Source organism: Enhydra lutris, unplaced genomic scaffold (assembly GCF_002288905.1).
Source record: "Enhydra lutris kenyoni isolate GAN:26980312 unplaced genomic scaffold, ASM228890v2 scaffoldscaffold50, whole genome shotgun sequence".
Taxonomy (NCBI): Eukaryota; Metazoa; Chordata; class Mammalia; order Carnivora; family Mustelidae; genus Enhydra; species Enhydra lutris.
The window spans coordinates 12,568,888-12,584,172 of record NW_019154134.1 but is presented as its reverse complement, the minus strand read 5'-3'; the positions used below and the strand labels follow the sequence as shown (position 1 = coordinate 12,584,172).

The 15,285-nt window shown below is 41.3% G+C and overlaps 1 protein-coding gene across 3 annotated transcripts in view; it reads right to left on the bottom strand.

Moving 5' to 3' along the window:
- Nucleotides 1-8,435, bottom strand: part of LOC111156880 (kinesin family member 2A) — a 74,474-nt gene extending 66,039 nt beyond the window's left edge. For all 3 annotated transcript variants that reach the window (XM_022518009.1, XM_022518010.1, XM_022518011.1), the window contains exon 1: nucleotides 8,314-8,435. In XM_022518009.1, coding sequence (XP_022373717.1) covers nucleotides 8,314-8,377 — 64 coding nt within the window. In that variant the 5' untranslated portion in view covers nucleotides 8,378-8,435. The remainder of the gene's footprint in view (nucleotides 1-8,313) is intronic.
- Between the last annotated feature and the right edge of the window lie 6,850 nt (nucleotides 8,436-15,285).

Here is a 15,285-nt window from a genome sequence, read left to right as displayed (position 1 = left end):
GGGTTGTCATGAAAAGCAAGCAAGATACTGGATATTAACACATTTAGGGAAGCAACTGACCTTATAAAGCGTGCAAATGTTAAATCCCTTCACATATCAAGAATAAGACCGGGATTCAATTTTTAAGAAACAAACAGAATTCATGTGGCAGTATGAAAGATACAAGCTATCTGGATGGAACTGAGTAGATAAATGCTGACCAAGAGTTATAATCAAAAAGTCACTCTTTGTATAGTGTAGACACCATGCAAATTTTACTCTATGTCCCATCCTAATCCCGTCTTTCCTTTAAAAATGTTTTATGTAAGAAATAAGTTTTTGGAAGTAAGTAAAACATATATCCCAGGCAGGTGTCTGATTCTTATAGTCCCTTGGCCATACTGTGGGGAGGCTTTCCCAAATTACATACAAACACCAGCAGATGACTGATCAATTTTCATGCTCTCCTTCTTTGGCCCCTGTGTCAACAAGCACCCCAATATCTAGAGAGAAACCTGATGCCACTGGCTCCTCTACCAGAAATGTAAAAGTGAGAAAATCTGATTCCTTTAGATATCAAAACAAAGGTAAAAAGCCATAAAGTTAAAACTCAGATGGGTATTAGAGAAAAGAAAATAGGCCAGTAATAACAAATAATGACAATTTCAATAAAGTGACAGGGCTACAAGGATTGATGGCACTGTATTAAGAATTCTGAGGATGAAAAAAAAAAAAAAAAGAATTCTGAGGATGAATATGGGCTTATCAGGAAAGTACACCATAAGGGATAATGGATATCAGGTGAAAACGACAGCATTTCTGGAAGACTCCTAACTCCAAGAGTCTAAATAAAGAGCCTAAACCTAAAAAGGGAAGTGGTAATCATGTACACACAGAACAGCATACTTCTATTGGTACATATCACACTATACATCAATCATTTATTTACTGTTTTTGAAGGCAGGAACTGTGTGTGCCTTATTCTTTTTTGTATCTCCACCACCTATCAGAACGCCTGACAGATAATAAGCTATTAATAAAAATGTATTTAATTAAATCTTCAATAAGAAAAAACTATGAGATCACACTATTTTGTAATATAGCATAATTACCCATGGTCTATATACCAAAACATCCTCACTCTCTCAAGGCTAGTTGTAGCAGATAATGACAAAAACAAGTGGTACCAAAATGAGAGAGCCCTAGGCAAAGACTAGATTTACAAGCACAATTTTAAAAAGGGACACCTCCCTAGTCATTTTACTCCCAGGAGACAGTAACAAAAAGTTAACTTAAGGTTAACCAACAATGAAATGATATTTCATTTCATTTGAGCAAGTTTTCACAAGACAAATCCCAATAACCATGAACCTGAATTTATTTAGCTCTCTATGTAAGTACATGGTACAGTATCCACTACATGTAATCAAGCCCTTAAATGTTTAAGCTGGTTAGGTTCTAATGCCTATTTTCACTTAGGCACTGTAATACAATTTTTATTACTTTAACTGAAGGAGATAGTATGTGATGGGAGGGCAACATAACCTATATTTACTCCACAACTAGACCAGAAGAGTGAAAATAAGTTGTACCTAAGGCTTAAAAATTATATCTGTTCTATCATAAGTATGATCTCAAAACAAACACCTTAAAAGATTATTTTAGGGCGCCTGGTTGCTCAGTCAGTTAAGCGTCTGCCTTCGGCTCATGAGGAAGGTCTTCAGGTCATGATTCCGAGGTTTCAGGGTTCTGGGATCGAGCCCCATATCAGGCTCCCTGCTCAGCAAGGAGCCTGCTTCTCCCTCTGTCTCTCTCTCCCCGCTTATTCCCTGGTCGTGCTCTCTCTCTCTCTCAAATAAGTAAATAAAATCTTAAAAAAAAATAAAAAAGATTATTTTAGGTTACAGGACAGAGGTATTAAAAGCAAAGTAGACGGATGAATCCAAGAATTAAGCTTTGCAAAAGATTAATGTAATATTAATGACAAGTATACTTGTGACTAGTGAGAATGGGTCCAGATGATCCCTAAAGGAACCCTGTTCTAGACATTCCACACTCAAGTCTCCTTCCCTATTTAAACAAGACACAGGCCCAACTAGCTCTTTGCTATTTTCTAGATTTTAAAAAATTATGACATACAGAACAAGTTGACACATAAGCTTTCCCCAGAAATCCAAAATTTTTGCCTAAGAATCAAGTGACTAGGCAATGAACATAGATTCCTGGATTTCTGTGATAATTCTAGAAGCAACAAGTGACTAGTAAAAAGGGCTTTAAAGCCTTAAACTGTTGATTCTTCATCCTTATAGTTAATAAAATGTCAGAATTCAATCTGATCTCACCAATTTGGAAAATTTAATTCAATGTTACCAATTGTAGGTTTTCTGAACCTCTTTGGTAGCAATAGAAAAAATTTTTACTACAGGGGCTTTTACATCTAGGAAAAAAAACCCAAACACTAAAGTACAAAAAGTATACAACCTCATACCATCATCCACAAGCATGTGCCAGCGCTTAAGAAGAAAACTAGGAGTGAAAGAACCTAGGGTTTGGTTGAGATTATGTGATCTTATCTAATTAACATGTGATCTTGACAAATAATCCAATCTTAGTTTCTTTGCCTATAAAATGATAAATCTATCACCTTCCTACACTATTACCTCACAGGTTTCTTGTGAGGATCCAATTAAATAGCCTGTTTGAAAACAATGAAGGCCTACATGAAAAAATGGTCAACATCATTTGCCATCAGGGAAATACAAATCAAAACCACAGTGAGATTTACCACCTCCTATCAATCAGAATGGCTAAAATTAACAAGTCAGGAAACAAAAGATGCTGGCAAGCATGCAAAGAAAGAGAAACCCTCTTACACTGTTGGTGGGAATGCAAACTGGGGCAGCCACTCTGGAAAACAGTATGGAAATTCCTCAAAAAGTTAAAAATAAAGCTACCTAATGACCCAGCAACTGCACTACTAAATATTTATCCAAAGGATACAAACACAGTGATTCGAAGGAGCACATGCACCCCAATGTTTATAACAGCAATGTCCACAATAGCCAAACTATGGAAAGAGCACAAATGTCCATCCATAGGTGAATGGATAAAGAAGATGTGGTATATATACACAATGAAATACTATGCAGCCATTAAAAAAATGAAATCTTGGGGCGCCTGGGTGGCTCAGTGGGTTAAAGCCTCTGCCTTCGGCTCAGGTCATGGTCCCAGAGTCCTGGGATCGAGCCCCGCTTCAGGCTCTCCACTCAGCGAGGAGCCTGCTTCCTCCTCTCTCTCTGCCTGCCTCTCTGCCTACTTGTGATCTCTGTCTGTCAAATAAATAAATCTTAAAAAAAAAAAAAAAGAAATCTTGCCATCTGCAACTATGTGGAAAGAACTAGAGGGTGTTACGCTAAGCGAAATAAGTCAATCAGAGTAAGATAATTATCATATGATGTCATTCATATGTGGAAGTCAAGAAAGAACAGATGAATATAGGAGAAGGGAGGGAAAAATAAGAGGAAATCAGAGGGAAGCAAACCATAAGAAACTCTTGATCACAGGAAACAAACTGATGGTTGCTGGGCGGAGGGAGATAGGGAGATGGGGTAACAGGGTGATGGACATTAAGGAGAGTATGTCATATAATGAGCACGGGGTGCTATAAGCAACTGATGAACCACTAAACTCTAGCTCTGAAAGTTATAATATACTATGTTAATTAACTGATTTTAAAGAAAACTATGAAGGCCTAACTATACACATATGGAACCATTATCATACTAGTTACCATGTAAAAGGAAATTATTAATCCACAAATTTCCCCATTCCGGCCGCTCCACAGAGCCACAATAATTGTACCTAAAGAACAACTATATTGTTATGTTGTTCATTTTTATTACCTACATTCACAGTCCATTCTCCAAAGTCTACCTAATGACATGTAAAGATGAACTGTCAGAAGAATGAATATGGCAAAACAGGAAGGAGAATTAGGCCATTTAAAATCTTTCCTAAAGACTGCCTGCTCTAAACTCCAAGATTCCCAATAAATCCTTTGAAATCTTTAAGTTCCTGACTTCAGATGCCTAATTAAAGCATTCTTTTCACCAATACTTTATTAAGAAACAGTATTATTTTTGTCCTTGTGACCTTCTAGTTACTATACCATTATCACTTTTTACCAGATCATTCCAAGTGGGCTCTATAACACTGCTCTATGTTATGAGAAGCAATTTGCTACACATCCTCATTGGGTTGTAGAAAGCTGTGTATGGTTCCTAAATAACAGAATTCTCCCTTTATTGCCACAGTTCTTGATAGTCTGGTTCCTATACTATGCAAGACAGGTTCCTGGCTGCCACTACAAGCTGTATGAATCTAGACAAGTCCCTTAAGGTGACTTAGGGCTCTGTTTCCATATTTATAAAAATGAGAACTAGATTAACTTCAAGGATCCTTCTGGTTGATCCTTCTCTTCAGATCACATATATCAATGCTGTGACTAAGAGACCCCAGAGAACAAATCAGAGTTGCAGCTTCCAAATATTCAAAACATTTCTCATCTCGGGGCGCCTGGGTGGCTCAGTGGGTTAAACCTCTGCCTTCGGCTCAGGTCATGATCTCAGGGTCCTGGGATCGAGTCCCACATCGGGCTCTCTGCTCAGTGGGGAGCCTGCTTCCCTCTCTCCCTCTGCCTGCCTCTCTGCCTACTTGTGATCTCTGTCAAATAAATAAATAAAATCTTAAAAAAAAAAAAATTTCTCATCTCTCCCCTGGTCTCTAAATGATAATTACAGATACTGTCAAGCAGGTAAGAGATGTTTTACAATACTTTTCAGATTTCCCAATAAAGAATACCTAGCTATGGGGCGATTGGGTGGCTCAATTGGTTAAGCCTCTGCCATCAGCTCAGGTCATGATTCCAGGGTCCTGGGATGGAACCCCATGTCAGCCACCCTGTTCAGTGGGGAGCCTGCTTATTCTTCTCCCTCTGCCTCCTGCTTCCCCTGCTTGCACATGCTCTCTGTCAAATAAATACATTAAATCTTTAAAAAAAAAAAAAAAAAAAAAGACTACCTAGCTACGTAACAGTAAGATTGCAGATTTTAGAGTCATTGGATTCCAAAAATGAGGTGACTCAAAAGAGTAATAGGGAGCCACATGCAAAAAAATAAATTATACATGACTATCCATTTCCAGAAACTAGTCTAATTTCATACCAGGTTATCGCCTGGTGGTGAACAATTTCAGTACATCTGACCCCTGTCATTTTTAACGTCGGAATACCAAGAATGTCACATTAGCTTCAGCAGATCACTCAACTCCAGTCAACTCTGGGGATGCTGTACTAAGAGGCCTGAATGGAGTGGGGTGGAGGGGGGCGGAGCAGAGTAAGGAGGTGGTAGCCTAGACAGAAAGGTTTCACTTCCAAGTAAGATTTCATCAGAATGATTAACTTAAAATGTTTGAAAACCAAAGATCCAATGATGAATGATTCACTCAAAAACTATATGCAAGAATCTGGGACGCCTGGGTGGCTCAGTTGGTTAAGCGGCTGTCTTCGGCTCAGGTCATGATCCCAGCGTCCTGGGATGGAGTCCCACATCGGGCTCCTTGCTTGGCAGGGAGCCTGCTTCTCCCTCTGCCTCTGCCTGCCACTCTGTCTGCCTGTGCTCGCTCTTGCTTCTCTCTCTATGTCAAATAAAAAAAAAAAAAAAATATTAAAAAAAAAACTATATGCAAGAATCTCTGCTAGGCACATTGAGGAGATTCAAAGATGAATTCAGGAAACTGAAGAGGCTATTAGCATTTTAATTCCGTTAACACCCTGACTGTGGTTGGCGTGGATCTGGGTAGCCTGCCATCCCTCGGTTGGATTCTCTACACCAGCTCTTCTCCAGTGCAGTTTGAAAATACAATATTAAAAGAAATATATGCAAATATTAATACTTCAGGAAATATGCTGCCTCATGAGTGATACAGAATGACTTAGGAATTCAGAGGCTGACTATCCATCTGGTTTTAGTAATTAGTGAAGACTTATTGGGATTAGTTTTGAGAAGAGCCCTTAAAGATAAGAACAAATTCATTTTAGTTTACCTCTTGGCCCTCACAATATGTTTTATTTATGTATGAGCATCACTGATTGGAGAAGCATGCTTTGAAACAAGGACAAGTATCACCATTAGGAAGCATGCAGAACATCAAGTGACCAATTAACAGAAGCCCTTCTTCACTCATGTGATTTCCCATTGTCTCAGGCATTACATTAGTGCTCATCCAACTACAAAGTGTATTTTTGTTACAATAACCACTAGTGTTTTATCCAATACAGATGTGAAATAGAAGTGGGAGGAAACAAAACAGCTCCTTTAATGTGAAAAAAGAAAGATTGTGGGGAGTTTCCTACACATCTTTTTCTGCTGTGACACACCACTATCCAATGCAAATGACCCTTCCCTACAAGTTGTCTACTTTTACCTTCCACCAATTCAATCATACATCTGAGGAGCATAAATATGTACATGACTAAAGGCTGGGATAATACACACTGTAACAATTTCCATTATGACCCCATGGGCAAACTGTTTTTGAAATGTGACTTTAGGTTATTAGCACCTATAGAAGAACACAAAGCTCCTATATATATGTTTGGATTTCTGGTAAAGGCAAAAGGCAAAGGCTTAAAGACTATTATAAGTCTCTGTCCTAGAACCCTAAAATGAACCAAAATTATTTTAAGTCATAACAAAAAGACGTTTAGAAAAAATTAAAAAAATTCAAAGATTTCAAATGCCCTATGATACTGTTCTTTAAATATATTTTGTAGTAACACCTACAATCATAATGGTTTAGAATGTAAAGAACCTAACACATTTTATTGCACCCCCAAATTTCAAATAATATACAAATCCTACTTTCGTTGGAATGCATTGAACCCTCGTTCACCTAAAAAAGAAATAACAGTAACAGAATTGTTTAAGGACAGTAATTTGAAGAGAAAATAAAAAGAAACCCCAACCCAAGAAAAGGAGACATTGCTTTCCCGGTGGTGTTACTGGTAACTACTAAAGCTCTAAGCGGTCTAAGTGATCTTTGCACATTCAAGGTAATGATGCTTCCGGTTATTTTATCTCAAATATAAGGGAAAAAAAATCATTAGCTATATGAGGTCTAACAATATGTCACACAGATAACAGGTACGTCAATCTAGCTTCACAGAACTTGGTCAAACTTGCTTAGAAACCAGGAGGGTGTGGATGTGATAGCAACGTTACTACAGACCATGCAAGAGGATAATAAGCCATAAATAAAGGTGAGTGTCAGGGAGATGGAGTCATGAACACCGCACACACCTATTACATTCTTGCAATACTCGAATTGAGAGAAATTGTACTTATTTCTCTCCACGCATTTTCTCTTTCACAATATAAATTATTTCCATGCCTAGCTGGCATCTCACTCCACACCCCAAGCTAGTGACATAAAACATCTTCCCCAAGAGGACCCTATAGAAAGATACACAAGCCTAAGGTTTTTTCTTTTCTTTTGAATTAAGCATGTACGTTCACCTCACTTTAACTTCTCTCTCGAGGGTGTGAAAATATCAACATCCGGTCGCCCACCCCCACCTTCTCGGTAATGCATCGCTTTGACTAGGCTCATCCCTCTCCTTCCCTTTCAGTCTCATCACCTCTGGGAAGCTTATCGAACACTTCTTCCCGCTGCCCCCACCCCCACATATTCATGGCCGAGCCGCATCCTTCTTCCAAGGAAAGAACTAGCAAAAAAAAAGAAAGGCATGCTCGAGAACCGACTGGGGAAGAAGCCTGACCAGCTTCAGGGTTGGCCTTATTCCCCCCGCCTCGGGCCGGCAGTTGGTTCTCTAAATACTGAAACCACTGGTCTCCACGCTCTCCCCACCCCCCACCCCCTGGTAGACACTGCCGGAAAATGAAAAGGCCGGGGTAAAACGCGAGGCTGGGTCCTCCCTAGAGAAACCCTCTGTCCCCGGGGAGGATGGAGATCGTGGGAAGAGCGGGGACACCCGTCCCGGGACCGACCGCCTCACCCACCCGAACCCCCAAAGATGCTGCCGCGACACCCAGGCCATCGCCAGCGGGCCCCTCCCCGCCCCCCGCACTGCAGCGGCACCCGGGGCGGACCCCACGCCGGCCTCACTCGCACACACGCCACACACAAAAGCGCCGCGGCCGCCGCCTTCCCGCCCCCACAGCCCGGCGAGGCAATCAATGAGGCGGCCGGCTCCGCATCCCCTCCATGAACACCCGAATGCAGGGCCCGGCCGGTAGGGGCGGCGGCGCGGCTCACCATCGCTCCGCTTGATCTCCACGTAAATCCCGATCTGGATCTTGCCGAAGTTGGCCGTTGCCATCACCTCATCTGGAGCAGCGGCGGCGGGCCGAGGGAGGGGGACTGGAGGGCGGAAAAGGCGGGGAGGGGGCGGGGTAGGTGTGGGAGGGGGAGCGGTTGCCCGCGGCCGCGCCGGCCCGGGCGACAGCGTGAACGCGAGCCGGGGCCGCGAGGAGCAGCGGCGGGGAAGCAGGCGGAGGCCCCGGGCCTGCAGGCCGGCGGGAGGACGCGCACGCCGGGGCGCGTCGGGGTGAAGCGAGGGCCGGGGCCGTCAGGCAGCGCGGGGGAGAGTGGGAGGGCCCGCGCCGCCCGCCGGGGAGCCGACGCTGGGGAGGCGGGGCGCCGCGCGCCTGCGCAGAGCGCGCCTCCCGCGTCTCTTCCTCGTTGGCCAGTCTTTCCCCGCTGCCTTGAGGCGCCCCCCGCGCAGCTTCGCTGCGGGGCGGGCGGGCGTTGGCTGAGGCTTGATCGGCGGAGGGAGCGGAACGCGCGTGACACCGCCCCGAAAGATCCAGGGTCGCGTTTGATTTCCGCGCGCGGCCTAAAAGAGGCGGGAACCCGCGCGCTGGTGCCTTCCTGTCTCTGTGGCTTCCATGATTTGTCCCTGTGGCCGGAATGGATTAAGGGTTCTATCGGTTGTGAGCTTTCCGAGTGGAATATGGGGTTGAGCGACGTGAATATAGGGACCGGCCATTGACAGCAGGGGCATAGTGTTTCATCTGAGAGTGTCACCAGTATTGCCACTTAGAGGTGACCGACCCAAGTAACCCAAGGTTTCCCATCCAGTTACGGAAAAGGGGAAGAAACACCCTAAACCGAATGAAGTTCCTCTTCTTCCTGGCCTTGCCTTACAGCAGGATCGTCGCGACTCAAACGTAAACCGTGTGCTGGAGCCACTTTGACTGCTCTGTTTATGGCGCATCGGAAGCTGGTGTGTAGTCGTCTCTGCTGTAGGTAGGGTTCGAGATTTTACTTGCTATGGTCCATAAAGGCAATAACGATGATTGAGGGACAGAGGGCAGACAGCATAAGGTTGACTAAGGAATGTGCCTTTTCTGCAGAGTCACTTGCCTAGTCTGACCACATCAACGTGAAGAGAAAGACTCTCCGCCCTGGGAGAGCAGGAAGACCATGTAGGCAAGGAACATGGAAACTTTACAGCACAATGCAAAACTAACAAAAGTGTGACTTTTGCTTCTAGTGTTCAGCCGTTATGGAGGAAACACACTGTTCATGCCTTACTTTCTCTAGTCATTGTTAATCTCTCTGTAATAGTAACTAAAAATAAACAGTTTTAAAATATAAAAATTGGAAGCTAGATACGTGTGTTAAGTGCATATGTGCATATATGCACACGCCTGGAATTTTCAGCCCAATATAATCAAGCAAACTCTAAAAAAAGTTGAAAGACTCAGACTCCATCTGTAACTTGAACATATTGAAGGCATACCCGTCAAAAGAATGAAGTTTCTTAAATACATTTAAAAGAATATATGGGAAAAAAAAAAACCGCTGGGTAGACAACTTAGGAAATAACATCCATTTTGTCTTTTTGTTTTGTTTTGTTTGTTTGTTTTAGAGAGAGAGGGAGAATGTGGGGGACATAGGGAGAGAGAGAATCTTAAGCAGGCTTGATTCCCAGCATGGAGCCCCCATGTGGGGCTCCATTTCACAACCGACGAGATCCTGACCTGAGCTGAAATCAAGAGTCAGATGCTCAACAGACCAAGCCACCCAGGTGCCCCATAATGTCTGCTTTTCTACTCCAGAAATGATATTACTGTAAATCTCACTTCAGGACCTCTGTTTCAAAATAAGATTTGAACAAATCAAGATTTGGTTGTTTTGGGGTATTTGTTTTGTTTTGTTTTGTTTTTTAATAATCTTAAGAGGTCTCTCGAACTCTTCCGGTTCTGCCTAGTAGAATTTCTCTGATGTCTCTATGACTGAGGTGTAAAGCATCTATTAATGTGCTTGAAAATGCTTTACAGAATCAAAGAAATCAAGCTGTACAGCTTTTAAATTTAAAACTGCATCATTAAATATGTTTTATCATGGTTGGTGACACATACCTTGTACCCTCTGGGTTATGTAATTAAGAAGTCTAAACCTTTAATCCATATACAAAGGTATTTTAAAAAGATGTATATGATCGTGCTCCATAAAAAAAAAGTATGAGACATACCACATGTCAGATATAAAAACCTTTCCTTTGTAGGTCATACCCAAAAGGCTATGTTTTTTGGTACATTTCAACATACATATTTACCAAGATCTGCTTTGTGTGCACGTAGCCTCCTAAAGAACAGTCATAAATAAATGCAATGAGGCCATATTTCCATCAACATCCTAGATCAAGAATTCTAACTCTGGCTCAGGCATTAACAAAATATATAACCCCAACTAGAAGAGTGACTGGCACACACTAGACATTGACACTTGTTCAATAAGTTAACTTGTTAAACTGCTCTGAATCTCTCTCAGCTCTTAGAATAGCCTGGAAAAGTAACTCTGTTCTCTCAACTGCAGAAAGTTTTTGTGAGGCTCAAATGAAATAATAAAACATGGCAGTGCTTTGATATTTATAAAGTATAATACAAGTTTAAAAACAAAGTAAAAGCATCCTATAAAAAATAAACCAGTACTCTACTATAATCCTCAAATCATTAATTAGAATTTTATGTCCAGTGACATAAAATTAAACACAGTTGGCACTGGCTCTGACCCTCATCACCTCACATTTGGCAGGACAGCAAAAGCTTTACAGGTCTGTCTCTATTCTTTTACCCATTCCAGGCCATCCTACCTTCACTGGCAGAATAATCTTACTCAATGATCATTTCTGTCAAGTCATAACCTAATAAGGGTGGTTGCTATTGACCTATCCTATCCTGAGTTGATAAACTTTTTAAAAAAATCATTGTTATTTTAAACCAACCAAGCTCGTCTCCTTATTATGCCTGAATTCCTTTTAAAAATTTCTGTGCTTACTGGGTATTTACCCCAAAGATACAGATGTAATGAAAAGAAGGGCCACCTGTACCCCAATGTTCATAGCAGCAATGGCCACAGTTGCCAAACAGTGGAAAGAACCAAGATGCCCTTCAATGGGTGAATGGATAAAGAAGATGTGGTCCATATATACAATGGAGTATTATGCCTCCATCAGAAAGGATGAACACCCAACTTTTATATCAACATGGACGGGACTGGAAGAGATTATGCTGAGTGTAATAAGTCAAGCAGAGAGAGTCAATTATCATATGGTTTCACTTATTTGTGGAGCATAAGGAATAACACAGATGATATTGGGAGGTGGAGAGGAGAAGTGAGTTGGGGGAAACCGGAGAGGGAGACAAACCATGAGAGACTGTGGACTCTGAGGCACAAACTGAGGGTTTTGGAGGGGAGGGGGATGGGAGGTTGGGTGAGACTGGTGGTGGGTATTATGGAGGGCATGTATAACATGGAGCACTGGGTATGGTGCATAAACAGTGAATTTTGGAACACTGAAAAAAATTTTAAAAAAATTTCTGTGCTTTGAAATAAGTCAATCAGAAAAAGACAATTATCATATGATCTCTCTGATATGAAGAATTGGGGGGGGTGGGGGGTAGGGAAGGAAAAAATGAAACAAGATGGGATCCAGAGGGAGACAAACCATAAGAGACTCTTAATCTCAGAAAAAAAACTGAGGGGTGCTGGAGGGGAGGGAGGTAGGAGGGATGGGATGGCTGGGTGATGGACATTGGGAAGGGTATGTGCTATGGTGAGTGCTGTGAATAGTGTAAGACTGATGATTCACAGACCTGTACCCCTGAAGCAAATAATATGTTATATATTAATAAAATAAAAAAGTTTTCATGAAATATAGAAAGCAACAATTTTTTTTTTTTTAGATTTTATTTATTTATTTGGCAGACAAGAGATCACAAGTAGGCAGAGAGGCAGACAGAGAGAGAGGGGAAGCAGGCTCCCTGCTAAGCGGAGAGCCCGATGCAGGGCCTCGATTCCAGGACCCTGGGATCATGACCTGAGCCCAAGGCAGAGGCTTTAACCCACTGAGCCACCCAGGTGCCCCGAAAGCAACAAATTAAAAAAAAAGAAATTCTGTGCTTTGGGGTCTTTAGTACACAAACCTTAAGAGATTATTCCACCGAAGAGGCTGTTAAACTGGTGAGTTTGGAGGCAGCAGCCAGCACTCCCCGTAACCAGTAATCTGGTCCTCTGGTGGAAAACTAGAGGTACAACATGCCTCCAGTTTTAGTTTAAGATTATCTGTATCTGTCTACATCTTATAACTTGAACTCTTCCATTTAGTATTTGCATCTATTCTGTTACTTCCAGTTTGTGGATCTAGGCTCAAATGGAGAAAACAGGGTTAGCAGAGACTGTCTTTGATTTTACTATTGTCCACTTTGGCCCAGAACTTTCTTACAGATTTTTTTTTTAAGAACTTTTGGTGGTGATTCTCCTTTCCCCTTAATTTACTCAGATTTAAATTCTAGTTAAACTTGTGTAACTTCACTGTAATTAATTTTAGTCCTTACACAAATATATTTAAAATGCCTGGAGGTACAAATCCCAATTTTACCTGCTCTAAATATCCACTCTTTTCTTCTCCACTGGGTTTCTCTCCATTGCCTACAAACATGTTCAGGCAATTTTCTCTTGAGGGGGAAAAAAAAAATCTCTTGATCCTTCGCTTCCTATTTAAATTCCATTCTATTTTTCACTTTCCCTCCCCTGCCAAATTCTCAAATGAGAGCTGTAAATACTTACTGCCTTCATTCCCCATCACTCATTAATTTCCTAAGCCCTAAATCTGGATTCACTCCTCTATGGAACTGTATTTCTTAAAGTGAACAATTACCTTCCAATTACCTCATTCAGTCGACATCACTATCTTTATTTGCCTTGAACTCTGAAAAACGGTCTACCTACTTTCTTCCCTACAACACCTTGCCCATTCCTGCCTCAGCTTCCTTTCCATGTGGAATGGTGCAGTGAAAGTGTCCCTTTATGCTTTCTCCTCCCAATTTAATCTATAATGGCTGTCCTACCTGGATGATTTTCCCCCAGTCATGATCATCAGAAGGACCTAACAAAGATTTTGAACAAATACAGGAGAAAAAATTCTCTTCCAGGCCCAACGGTTTAAAAATCTCCAGAGGGAGAACTTAATATGGCCCACTTTTTAAGAAGTCACCGGGAGATTCTGAGGTGTAAGTACAACTGGTTAAAATCTCTATGTACAACTGGCTAAGATCTGTTGACTATCCCTGAATTCCCATAATTCAATATTTTCTGTACATTGGCCACTTAGAGACTATGTGCTAAATAGACTTTGATTATTTTCCTAGTCCACCTTCTTCATTATAATTCTTTCATTTATACTTTCTGATAGTGTATTGAAATGGATTAATAGTAAGCTGTTGGTAGAAAGCTAATGTATAAAACCTTTTAAGGTCCATATTGGACTTAGATCTATATAGAAATATCAAATAATATGGTGTCACATTCAATTATTATCTACATTGAGATATTCCTAATCTTTATACTTATTATTGTAATGTTTGCTTTAATTTCCATTTACATGACTAATCCCTCTCAAACATAGAAAGTATCAGGGTTTCCCTTACACCAGATTTTCAGTAATTTGATGAGCATGAACTCAGAAATAACAGGAAGTAGTCTTTTCACCATTTGCAGTAATATACCCAAATTTACGAATTTGCGTGTCATCCTTGCGCAGGGGCCATGCTAATCTTCTCTGTATCGTTCCAATTTTAGTATATGTGCTGCCGAAGCGAGCATAGTAATATACCCAAATTTAAAAATCATTTATATATCCTGGGTTCCCCGGATGGCTCAGCTGAGTAAGTGGCCAGTTCTTGATTTTGGCTCAGGTCATCATCTCAGGGTTGTAAGATGCAGCCCCCTGCTTAAGAGCCTGCTTAAGATTCTCCTCCTCTCTCTCCCTCTGCTCCTCCCTAACTCCCCCCAAATTCATTTATATATCCTTATAATAGTTGTTTATTCAGGAGCTTAACAAACTCTTCTATATCACAGATCACTGGTGACATAAACCAAAATGATTAATGGTATGCTACAGGTCCTCATTCCATATTTTAAAAAACTATGAGCAGTATTAGTTTTCTCAATGTATTCAGGCCAAATCAAGTACAGCTAGAAAGAATGGGTCTCAGTAAAATATTTATTTTTTTTTTAATTTTAAAAATTTCTATTTATTTATTGGACAGAGAGAGAGAGAGCACAAGGAAGGGGAGTGGAAGTCAGGGGGAGAAGCAGGCTCCCCGCTGAGCAGTGAGCCTGATGTGGGACTCAATTCCAGGACCCTGGGATCATGACCCAAGATGAAGGCAGACACTCAACTGACTGACTGAGCCATCCAGGTGCCTCAAAATATTTCTTATTGTTAAAAAATAGTACTTGAGGGGCGCCTGGGTGACTCAGTGGGTTAAGCCTCTGCCTTCGGCTCGGGTCATGATCTCAGGGTCCTGGGATGGAGTCCCACATTGGGCTCTCTGCTCAGCAGGGGGCCTGCTTCCCCCCTCTCTCTCTGCCTGCCTCTCTGCCTGCTTGTGATCTCTCTCTCTCTGTAAAATAAATAAATAAATAATTTTAAAAAATAGTACTTGATTTTTGGTAATAATTTAAGCAACTTTACAGAAGGCAAAGTTGCCAATAAGTAATAAGCCCCCAAACATGCCTTATTTTCTAATCTTTGTTAATATACATACTTAATTTTGATGGCTATTTGAATTCCTCGTTTAAATAGAAAATGCATGTTATATACTGTTAATGGAGCATAGCTCGGACAGAGTAAATATATTTCCAATTGTGGAAATACATTAAAGACATTTTTTACATCATAGATTTAGCTTCCCATTAAGAGATTTTTTTGGTTGA